A 12662-nucleotide genomic window follows, 5' to 3' on the forward strand; every position below is an offset into this window, starting at 1 on the left:
AAAGGGTCAATAACTCTTCCATCTGTGGCTAAAGGACCAAACACCTGCTATAAGATATTAAGACTTGAGCAGAAGTGAAGGCACTGGAGCAGGTAAGAATTGCCTTGAATAGCTCTGCACAAATATATTGAAAAAACTCTATATGGGAACGAAATTGAATGTGTGTGCATTAGTGCATGTTTAGAATACATAATGGTCAGAAACATCCCCAGGGAGCCAGAATAGCCAGGGGAAGTGACAGAGGTTCAGAAAGTGTAAATCTCAGCTGCCTTATACTTGAGCCTGGAAGGGTAAGTGGGCCTCCACTACCCAAATCCCTCCTTCGCATGAGGTGGGGAGGAATGCTGTAACTGATCTACTCCCTGTGTCAGGTGAGTACTAGCTAAGTGCATTTTCCATTACAGAGCCAGCTGTGGCAGTAGTTGATGGCTTTGTCAACATTGCAATAGGTGTAGGCGTTGAGGGAGGAGGGGAGGTAGGTGGTGACTCACCTTAAAGAGTAGCCTGGGAAGGTACTTCAGTCTGGCATGCCAGAGAAGGAAAGGGTTTAAATCAAGTAAGCAAAGCTGGGTTCATGTTGGTGTAATCAGCAGGATAGATGAAGGGACATGGAGGTAAGCACGGGGATCACCGTGGTGGAAAGCATTAAAAATAGAGACAAGAAACTTGAAATTGCTGCAGGAGCAGTGATAATTCACAACAGTCATGCTGTGCTCTTCGTCTCAACAGTAGTTTTGATTGTGGAAGTAACAGACACACGCAGTACGCAGCCAGGGCTGTCTGGGGAGGAGCTGTGGGCTGCAATGAGAATGGCAGGGGTGCTGAAGCCGGAGGGCTGAAGTTAAGACTATTCAAGGGCAGAGTTCAGTCCCCGAGTTGAGTTCATACAGAGCTGCAGTTCGTGTATTCATTATCATCAGCTGTTCGTTAATCTGCCATGTGTGTCTAAATGTATTTGGAGAAACTGACTTCTAAGGAAAGATGGAATTTTGACTTCCTAGCATTAATGTATTTTTGTTATGTTTTGATTTGTTTCATTTTGCTTTTAGTGAGCCACAGGTAAGGTCGTCTCCCTGTGACATACATCTGCTACTGTGCAAATTAGAACATTCCCCATTTTGCTTCATAAAAATTTCTATGCTGGGATCAGAGAATATCCTTTTGTATACCTGTGGTCATCTGTCAAGCCTAAGTATCAGCAACCAGAGTTTCCAGAAGGGGAATTGGATTCTTGCCTCCTTGGCCTGCCAAAAGTCCTATCAACCAAATATTGTGAGCCCTTGCTTGATATTCTTTCTCTCTCCTCTGCTGTAAAGTTTATTGCTAGTCTTCTTGTGTTTTTTCTTCTAAGAGTTCAAGTCCTTTCCTCTCTTGAGACTGTATTTTCTTTTCTTATGGGTCAGTTCTGTTTTCCACTCGTGTCTTCCATCTGCAGGTTAAAAAGTTAGGCAGTCATATGTCTCCATTTCTCTCCACAGCCCCCAGAACAGGGTGCAAGCTGCCAGTCTTTGAGAGGTGCAGAACCAGATTCTCCATCCAGATTTAGCTCAGCTCTGTTCTCCTGGTCATTCTTGAAGAATGCTCTCCCTGGGTCTAGGAGTTACTGAGAAAAAGGTGTTTCAGATTAGCTTTACTTTTTCCCCTAGGAATAGCCACAGATGTTACTTTGATAAGTATATACTGTTTGTTTTTTGTTCTATTTTCTGTTCTGTTTCTAAAGTTCATTTAATGGGGAATGCTCTTTATGTTGCCAATTCCTGGTTAGGTTATCAGCTTTTGGGTTTGTATCATTTTCATTGCTTGTTATATTCACTTTGATGGGTATAGAGGTATCATTTGCTTGTTCTGTACAGTTTATTCCACTTTCAACTGAAGAGCTTTCTTACCTGATGTTATTCCAGGCAAGGACTTTCCTTCCCTCAGCATAATAAATACTGTCCAATTAGCTTCTACAAATTTCTTCAGTGCTTTCAGTGTGCCTTGAAGGTAGTATTAACTTTTCATATGCCTAGGAAAAGAATGTAGGCTGTTTCACCTACAATCTGTAATAACTTTTTTGCAACACTTTTCAAGCATTTTACAAGTGTTCTGTGAAGCTTGAGTCAGTACATTTTCAGCATGATTCTGGGAAGACTGATGAACTTGTCTTTTTTTGATGGTAAGATCTCTTACGTATACACTCCTTTGCTGAGTTGCTTTTCACTGTGATTTTCTGTGTGTTCAAGGTACCAGTCACTTGAAGCCTTCTGGTAACTTGTTTTTGTACCTGCAGTCTTAAAATTATCATTGTAACCTAGACTGCAGGAGGTCTTTCTTAGGCCTATAGAAGTGGAGAAAGACCATTATAAATGCTATTTGGCTTTGTGATTTTATTTTGTTTTAATTATCCCATTAGCACATTATATTTGTCTCCTCGTTTCCCATAATTATTAATAAACAAGATTATTTGTGAAACTTTCACTGAAGTCCATTAGAATAGTTCTGGCATAGATGGTATTCACATTGTGTCAGTTCTGCTTCACAGAATCTTCAGGGCAGCTGAACTCATTATGTGCTAGACTTGAGCTTTCTGGTATTCTGTTGGTGGTTATTTAATAATTTCAAAATTAACTCTTTACATAGGTATTTTTAAACTGATAAATCTTTCTCTTGGCGAATATTGTTCAAGTTGTGCTCAGCTAATCATTTGGAACATATGAAAATTTTTTTGTGTGCACAAAGGGTCTGATTTTCATGTGATGTATCCAGATCTTACCCCAGTGTGACTCCACTGACTTCAGTAGAGTTGCTCCTGCTGTACACTGGCATAAATTACATGTTTTTTCCCTTAAAAGCAAGCAAAACACCCCACTGGTTTTCAGGTTACGCAGGAAGTTATAAGATGTGACTTTCAACAATCACACAGAAGCCTGCAGTCTTGAATGTAAGGGCTTGAAACATCTGGAGCTTTAAAGATTTCCCAGCCTGTGCCCTTGCACAGTGTCCTTTGCAGGACGTTACAAAGAGGACGCCTTTGTCAGCTGCTCTTACTGCAGCTCTGCTCTGAGTGAAAGCCTGACTGAAACCTTTCCTATAAACAAGGAATATATCCATTTAAGTTAATGGAGCTAATTGCAGAATGACCTAATGGATCAGGCCAACTGAATAAATGTTACAGTCATGAAATTGTCCAGGATTTAATTCTACAAAGCACTTACACACTGAATATTCAAGTTGGGTAGATGAAAAGAAACTGAATTATAAGACAAAACCAAAATCTGTATTCTTTGGCAATTTTTTCCCTCATGACTGCTGATTATTTGACAGTACATTTATTAAGATATATTTCTTACTTCTATTATTTAAAAAACAAAACAAAACGTTTATTGTGGCCTCTTAGTGAAAGAGCATTTAGTTTCTAGTGAACAGTACTGGTCATCGGCTGATCATTCGTTTCTTTGTGACCGCTCAGCCAAGATGCTCAATGACTGTAATCCAGGTTTGTGAAGCTGTTACAGAAATTTTAAAAAGTATGATACAAAACATTTCTCTGGTGCTACTGTGAGAGTCGCTTGGAGATGAAGCACAGCCTGTCTGTTGGTCAGTTTTAATGACAGGGATCGGGAGGGTGAGGGAGACAACTTGCCCACCGCAGGCCCCATCATGTCGAGCAGCTTGGGGACAACTGAGTCAGGAGAATCCTGCACTGGCTGGCTTTTCTTCCTGGAGAATTATATTTAATCAACAATGTTTCACGAAAATGGCATTTGCCTTTCTTCCTTGGTCACTGAGTGACAAGCTACTACGATAGCCAGGCAAGGGATGTACAATTGCCATACGTTCTGCTTGTTCTTTCCATTTAGCAAAGAAATGGGTGGAAGGGTTGATCAGATCAAAGCTGAATTATTATGCAACCATACAGGTGTTTTGTCGGTGCACAATTATGTGTTCCTGAATTGGGAGAAAATCATTACTTACAGAGCCCTGTAGATCAGTGTCGCATGCACCAAGGGCTGCATCTAAAAACTACAATGGAAATGTCCAAAAATTATTAATTTAGAGACACAACGGGCTGGTATAGATCAGCGGTGGATTCACATAATTGAATTTCAGGCAAACCATTCCAGCCCAAGGGTCAACTTATGAATAAATACAAGTCAAAACACACCATCTGGTGAACCATGTCTAATGTAACTGAATTAATTGTTCAGTGGATCTCAAGGCCAGTTAAATGGCTTATCCGTATTTCTCATTGCTTCACATTCAGAGCTCTTCCCTTCCTTCTCCCCCTCTAACCCTTTAACCTCTGAGTCATTTAGCGGTGGTGGGTGGTGTCTGCTCTGTCAGTGTGCTGAGTATATCGCTGAAATAAGCAGGCTACTTCAGAATCTTTTTGGCAAATGAGAGCCTGTGGTCAATGACTGACTTTCAAACATATGGACCTAAAAAGAAGTAATTTTCATTCATTGCAGTTATTATTTGCATAGTGCTATCTACTTCTGGGTGGTTTTACAAGCAATGTATATCTCTAGGGTTGTTTCCTGTTTAAGAAGTTATGCACAAAGATGAAAAAATCAGAGCTGTATGTGAAACGATCATTGTAAAGTCTAGCTTTGTCTCAGCGGTTTTACAATTCTGTTGTTTATAAAATTAGTGTATTACTTTCTTTAAAGTTCTCTTGCTTTAGCAAGCTGCTGGACAACTGTTGATTTTTAGAAGGATGAGAAAACATTAAGTGGTCCAGTCTGCCATTTTCTAATGTGTTTTTCTGCTAGGGGGAGAGGGGTTGTTTTTCTTACAGAATAGTTTATACATTTGTAGAAAAAGTGTGACAGGAGAGTCACATTTTTATTATACCAAATAAATAAATGGTTAAATGTGACTTTTAGAACCAGTAAAGTCTCAGTCACAAAGAGTTTGAGCTTGCCCATATGTCTCAGAAAGTTGTTGCTGTTTTAGCCCCTGTTGATCATAGTGGAATTATTCAACCAGTACCAACAAAAATGATTAAAAATGCATGGAAGATTACAAAAAATATTTCTGCTTCATAATTGTTGCCTTGGTGATGTGTAGTGTGTAATTATATTTTTTTTTAAGGATGTGGTTACCAAATTAGAAACTTTTCAGCAAATATATCTTTAATTTAGTAGCCAGTGCATGTTATTCTTATTTTATATATATAGCAGCTCTCAAGGTTATATGACAAGTTATTTCATCAAAAGCAATTTCTGTCCCATGGAAATGTTTATGGCAGTTCATGGATTCCTCTGAACTGAATGTGGGGCTCAGATTTGCCTTGTGATGTTAGATGTCCCGTTTCTCCCACAATTAAATAAGAATTTTGATGCCTCTATGTTGGGCCAAATACTCAAGTGGAGAAAAGAGAACTAAAATTGAGAGCATTTCGTTCAGATGAAGTTCAAGTTCTGGGTATCTTGAACTTCTAGTATAGATAATCCTGAAGTGCTCGGTGCACGTTACACGGCGCCTGGAGCGCGGTGTGGTGTCTTGCTCTGAGACCCCTCTGGTGAGTTCCTGGGCTGGGGCCGACATCTTCAGGAAAAGGACAGGCCATTAGCCACGGGAGCAAAGCACGGGGGGGCGTAGTGGCTGGTAATGGCACAACTCTGGGTAATAGCACCCCGAGGAATGCGGAGTAATGGAAATAGTCTCCCAGCTGGAGCGTGATCAATACTTGGAAAAGCTGCCTACAAGAGCTTTATCTGACACTTGTGTCCTGACAGGGATGGGCTCTTGCAGGGAGGAGGGATGTGGTGTGAAAACAGCATCCTGTTTCTTGGGCTTTTGTGTCTAAATATCACTGCTAGCTAGATCTTTCCTTAATGCAGCTCCTGCAGTCATTTGCCTGGAATTTAAAGTTATTTCTATTTTATATGTTGTTCTTAAAGTATTGAACTATCTAAAAAGGCATAATTGTCTTTGAGGGAATCCTACCTTGCTCCTTTTCATATTAGAAATTTAAACACACACATTTGAGAATAGCATGTCTTTATTTTGAAATAAATGTTTAGACTCAAATATCTTAATCTATAGCTGTATTTATGTAGAAAATAAAAATGTAAAATGTGTGCCTTCAGTTGAAATGCAATCCCATGTGTAAACAGCATTTCACTTTTTACCTTTTTTTTAAACCTGTCATGAGGTGTGTTAGCTAAGATCTAAAATAATTGATACTGTTCTTCTGAAGTACTGTAAAACAGGGTTTAGGGGGATTTTTTTTTTTTAGAATTTGTTTTTGTTTGTTTTTTAAAGTGTCATAGCTTTACCCAAACAGCCAGTGGAATAACATTGGTATAAGGCTTGAGGTCTGGATGAAAATTCTGTCTGCATGTGCTCTTCCTTTGGCTCCAATGCAACAGTTACTTTCAGGATTGCTCCAGTGACAGTATTTTAATACAACTCTCTTGACCATTCCTGCTGACATTTCTGGGTTTAGTATGAATAAAGTACTAGTGCTGTAACCAGAGTTAACAATTCTGTACTACAATATTTCAGTTAAATTGCAGGTTATTAAATAAAGCAAGCCAATTTCTGATCTTTCTTAATGTAGGTTTCCAGTAATTCAGGATCTGATGTCAACTAAAAAAATGTTTTAGATAGTGCAAAGAAGTGAAGTAATCAGATTATTTTTCAGGAAATGTATAGTGTTTATTTCAAAGTATTTTAGCATGATACAGAGCTAGTAGAAGGATTCACCGTTTACAGGGTAGTAGTTTGAATCAGATGGACATAATGTCTTTTTCTAGTACAGTCTTTGGTCCTTGGCTATGATGGTCTGGAAGAATTTCTCCCTTCTTGCTGGCTGTGCAATTCTCTTTCAGTTCTGTGCCCTGTCTCCTTCTCCTTGAGCGGTGTAGCCCACCTTCTCTGAACTCATCATTTTTTAGTTCATCTGAGTCTTTCTGGGCTTGACTTTGTTATAGAAGTGATAGAACACACAGGACAAGCAGGGCTTACGGGTTATTATGGGGAAACCCAAGAGCTGGTTTTGTTGTGCTCTGCAAGTCTTTTGCTTCTCTTCACACCAGCTTTTTACACCATTCATTTGACAGGTCACTTCTATTTCACCACTGCCAAAGGTCTGTAGTCGGGTTTTTTTGCATTTCCAGTTGTACAGGTCACATTCCAGACCACAGCTGGGCCAACTCTTACGTGCTGGAGCCTCGAATTAGCAGTTAGATGTGGTTGTTAGTGACTCTCATTCTGAAGCCATGCTAGACCAAGGAGATAAGTAAATGATGCAGGATTCACACAACTCATGCATGCTTTCTCTGACATCTGAAATTTAGGTAATCCACATTATTAATCTAATTACAAGCAATCTGGGCAAAAGAAATATCTGTGCATAATTTATGCATATCTCTAGAGCTTTAAAGAATGAGTCCTTAAATGTGAATGGAGCTTTAAGGATATGAGTATCTCCTTTGTCTCAGTGGAGTGTGAACTCATTCTGACCAAATGGTCCTATTTTACTGGTAACAGTGTACATAAATGAGCGTATGTATTTAGCAACAGCAATATATGTGAGTTGACTGAGATTGACTTCCCACATTTGGGTCCCTTTGAGGACTCTGGCATTAATGCTGCTGCTGCTGTCCCTGACTTGGTCATGTTTATGCAAACTCCGTGCAGTGCTGTAGGTTTGTAATATCACTTAGAGGCATTTAATGGAGGCTTGTGATTCACAGGAAGGAAAAACAATATCATCTGCCAAAAAAAAACCCAACTGGCTCAGAGGGGAAGCAATTTTGCATTCTTTGTCCTGGATTATAATGACATAAGCCTCTAGAGAAATTCCAGTAGCTCTAACCAGGGGCTGAATGGAGAGCAGTCAAGAGCAATGAGAAGGAAAACCCTTGCTTTTTGCTGCTGGTGATGAATTTCTGATCGGACAAAGAAATGCGCACAGAGAATCACTGAACAGACTGGTGGGGGCCATGAACTGACCCATTAAATTAAATTTTTCCTGTACTGCAACTAGATGATCTCAAAAAGTTGTGCCACATGTCCCTGTACACCTACAGTGGGTAACCATGTGTTTTCACATGGTGAACAGTGTTGAGCATTCAGCAAATACTATGATTTGTGAATAAAGGTAAAGCTAAAGGCAGGTAATGTGCAGCAGTGTTCCTATATTGTCCAAATGAATTGGCATGGATTTGTATGATCTCTACCAGCCTTGACTTCAAAATAATACTTTAGCTGGGTTTTTCCTGGGGACATCGATCCAGCTGTTTGAGTCTGCTTGTAAGATCAGAACCTGACCATCGTTTTGCACATGCCATTGCACCGTGAAAGTTTATACTTCTAGAGTAGTTTATACTTGTATGAGGCACACAAAAAGAAAAATCAGAACATTACCTTTAAAAGTCTCAGTGAACAAAAAAAAATACAGACTCACTGAAAAAGGTTTTACTTAATGTTTGTCCTCTAAATACTATCTGGCTATTAGTGAAAACCATGGTTTTTCTCAATTCTTTGTTCTAAAACATTTGTTGTTTTTTGTTTGTTTGTTTGTTTTTTGTTTGTTTTTTGTTTGGTTGGTTTGTTTTGTTTTGTTTTTTTCCTGAGAAGTGAAATTTATTGAGTTTACTGAAAAGGTGGACCATTCTCAGTTCTTTCTCTTTTTAAGCCACACCTTTTACAGCAGTATACTACAGTATGCTTTGCCAGCAGTTTGCATAAAATTTGTTGTTCATCCTAAATTAAATTAAGATAGGACAAGTATATTTGGAGAGCTAGATCTCCCCCTACCACATTCTGTTGTCTTTCTACAATAGAGCTTTGGCACTTTTTTCTACTTTGAAATGCTGTCCTCAGTTTCAGCACAAATGGGTTTGCAGTGAAGAATTCACTGATAGGAGAACATCAGGGATGTCGAAGTGTGTAGGTATGATCAAAGTGACAGATATGGCAGGATGTTTCTCTTGACATTTCAGTTCAGAGGAGCACGGGCAATTACTACCTGATTTATAAAGATGCCAACATGGTGTCTTAATGAGATCCTTCCAGGTATGTGTGTGAGCTTAGGAGAGTTTTGTTTGGGAACAGCCTCTTGTCCAGTTCATAACTGGTCATGCAAACATCCGTGATCCACTTTGTGACAAATGAGTGCTGAACTAATGAGAGGGGTTACATACAACCCTCAAAAGCTTGACTCCCCAAAAAGGTTGCTCTGTATCTCTCGGGGGTTTGCAGTCTTGTGGATGGATTGAACTGAAATCATGCATGAGTAGATCAACACTGGAGCCAATTTTCAGGAAGCGCTGGATTCAGCATAAATGTGCTGATGAATTCACCTCCTCAGCTGTGGTAAAGGCATGTTCAGAAGTAGAGTCCAAATATGCAAAATCCTGAAATTTTCCCCATGAGAGTACATGATTGGAGCCCCAAGCCAATTAGGTTTTGAGAATACATGGTGGTGTACTCCAGAAAACACTGGCAGATACTGTTTAGTCAACAGTTGATGAGAGAAGATTGCTGATGAGAGCCAGGTCATCATGGTGTAAAAACAGCTGCTACTCCTCAAAATAAAGCAAGACTTGGTTAGAGAGAATTCCTGTATGTGGGCCCTGGCTAGTGAGTTTGTAAGGCAGATCGGGCATGGTGAGCAGCACTGGTGGAACAGCAGGTGCTGCTTTGCCGTGTCTCTAGACAGTTTGGTGATAACCTGATAGCCTAGAAAGAGAAGTGTAATCTCACATTTTGATTAGGAATCGTATTAAATCAGACTGTAGTTTCATTGGATTTACTTCAATCTCATGATGTTTAGTTTCTGTCTTGAATTCCCTGGGTTTCTGTAATTACGAAACACTGATTTTCTGGAAGCTATCAGCTTTGCTGCATGGAAGAACTTGAGAATGTCAGTTATAAAGGTTCAGATACTAAAATATGAATGAAAGGAACCTCTGTGTGGTTTATGAAATTGTTGTTGGCTCATTACTTGAATAGCTTGCAGTGATGAATGATATTGCAAGAAACTGTGATTTTTATTCTGGTTTGGTGTATTTGAAAACATAAATATTAATTACAAATTTCTATTCCCATTTACAAGATATTTGCTTTTTGTAAGGCCCCTTTAATATGATTTTGATTCCAGTGGATATGGTTCCAGTCACTGATGTTTTCATTTTTTTTTTCTGTTTCAGTTACACCAGCAGAATTGTTTCCAATGGATTGAAGGCACAAATTAATAATCCAGAACTGAAAGTCAGAGGATTGGACCCACTCATCAGTAATTTAATTGACAAACTTCAGCACTTTAATCAAGTAAGTAATTTTTAGAGGTAAAGGCATTTTGTCACTGGGTTTGATAGCAGAGCTGGAGCTAAAATTACTAGGTGGTGCTGCTTCTCATGTTACATTCCCCAGAATCATAGGCCTGAAATAGCCATGGAGTGGTCCCGGTACTAAAGGCAACTGAAGATGCTGTTGTGCCAGATGGTTTATGAACTCTAATGAGGCAAAATTATTTCCCTGGAAGTTGTTCTAATTCCTGGCTGTTGTAGCATAGCTGTTGATTAACTGTCCTATAATGTGTCCCAGGAATGTGGAGGAACTCCTGAGCTTCACAGTTCACACGAGGCTTCTGACTAGAGTCAGGCTGTGTGAGTGCCTTTAGAAAGCCAATGATATTCTTGCCTTGGAGAAGTATCTCCTTGATTGTGCAGCTTCCTCTTCTTCAATGATGTAGCTATAAAAAGATCAGAAGACAAAACAGGTCTATAAGGGTGTGATAACTGAACTGTACGAAGTGCTGAAGTCAGGACAGAAGGTGCTCCAGGATGAATTAACCTTGCACCTTTGAAAATATTTCCTTGACAGACCTTGTTCTCAAGCCCCTCAGCCCAGGAGGAAGGATAACCTACCAATGAGTTTGTCAGAGGCACAGTTAACCTGTGCCTGCCTCTGTCACCTATTCGGGTTCCCTCAGATGCACTTGCAGTCCTGGTGCATCTGCCGTCTTTCAAAGCTGAATGTGCGATTCTCTGGTGTTACTGCTTCAGCACACCTCTTTGTGAGCTCTTAAAGCAGTGCCAGCCCAAATGAGCTGGAGCTAACAGATTTAACAGAGATTGATTTTCATTTAAAGCAGGCGTGTTTTCTTGTCAGCTTGGAAGAATGCTTACAACAGTGTGTTCGGAGTCAGATGTATTTGCACATTAGTCTACTCGTAATCTTTCCCCATTAAAGAGTGATGGAGCATGGGGATATAAATAGTACAAAACTGCTGTAAGATTAAAGTCCACCTTTGCGAGTGGGGTGTGCAGGAAGAAAAATAATCTGTAGAGGTAAAATGGGAGGAGGAATTGCTTACTCAGGGTGTGGGGGGGTTGGTAAGACTGTGGCTGTGACCTGAAGTCATGGTTTGCTCTCTTATTTGCTACTGCACGACCCTCCTTTACCTCTCTTCAACCACCAGTGGTAAATCCATAATCTAAGCAGTGATCAGTGTTTTTGTTAGATCTTCTTTGGCTCTGATGTTCTTCTGCTATTCTGTAGGCTGCAGTTTAGAGATTCTTTGTATCACACTGTTTGATTTAATTTGCCATGGGGGATTACAACAACCTGTCTGATGCGGCACTTAATATTACAGAGAAATAGACATTATGTGGTCAGATTGATGAAAAGGATAATTCATTATTTATCTGCCTTTGCATGTTGTAGAGTGTTAATTTACTTTATAAATATTAGATATATCCATCTATGTAATAGTATTCTATAAACACTGACAATAGGAAATAGTTAGAAATAGATTAAAGTAAAAGTAGCTGTGTATTGGAAATTCTATTTCTTTGCCTGCTGTAGAAAAATAAAAATCTGAACTGTCTCATAATGAGCTACATACCAATTTTCTTAAGTTATGTATGTTTGAAAAGCAGCTTCAAAGAACACTTTTTAGTCAGAATAAAATCCAATTCCTCGATCTTTTTGTAAGTTGAAAGTGTTGCTTTCTGTTACTTGTAATTCTGTTTTAAGAGAATATCATCCTTAAGTAAACGTAACTCCCATCAGATTGAGGTGCTTAGCAATAATGGATTCCAAGGGTGAAGGATTAAACAGAATACTGAATATTGCCCTAAGATGGTTTGTTCTTAAGTACTTGGAATAATATAAATTCCTTTGATCATAATTTTAGTAAGATTTCTTCAGAGATCAAAACATCAAAGAAGTTGCTAAATATCTAATGCTTTCACGTACAACATCAAATATGTGTAGCTGTTTTCTGCTTCTTGAATTTTCATTTCAGTTGTGATATTAATATACAAATAAAAACTGACACCGAAAAGCCGATTAAATCAGGAGTTTAAAGTGTCATTAATAGTTTGTGTAGACTGTATAGAGAAAGAGTTATACGGAATCCTGTTAGTCATTTTACAGGCAAATTGATTTTTTTCACCAAATTTTTTTTTTGAGGCAATATATAAAGCGGAATTTAAACAGTGCTAAAATAAGGTGTTATCTTTGTATCGTCTTAAGTGTTTGACATTTACAACACCTTTTTAAGCAATAGCTGCAAATTGCATATACAAAAGCAATCCTAGAGAGGCAGGAAGCCTGGAGAGCAGAGACCAAGGCAATGCATGGAATGTGTGTCATCGCAGGTGATCTGAAGTGTCTAGGCCCCAGTAATCTTCTACCACTTAGGTAATATTGCTAAA

The 12662-nt window shown here is 39.1% G+C and overlaps 1 protein-coding gene across 2 annotated transcripts in view; it reads left to right on the forward strand.

The window, feature by feature from the left end:
* LOC104360696 (glypican-5) overlaps positions 1 to 12662 on the forward strand; it is a 385048-nt gene that overhangs the window by 222326 nt on the left and 150060 nt on the right. For both annotated transcript variants that reach the window (XM_042799165.1, XM_042799171.1), the window contains one exon: positions 10149 to 10269. In XM_042799165.1, the coding sequence (XP_042655099.1) occupies positions 10149 to 10269 (121 nt within the window). The remainder of the gene's footprint in view (positions 1 to 10148; positions 10270 to 12662) is intronic.

The sequence above is a fragment of the Tyto alba genome, unplaced genomic scaffold, assembly GCF_018691265.1.
Source record: "Tyto alba isolate M040663 unplaced genomic scaffold, T.alba_DEE_v4.0 Super-Scaffold_10, whole genome shotgun sequence".
NCBI lineage: Eukaryota > Metazoa > Chordata > Aves > Strigiformes > Tytonidae > Tyto > Tyto alba.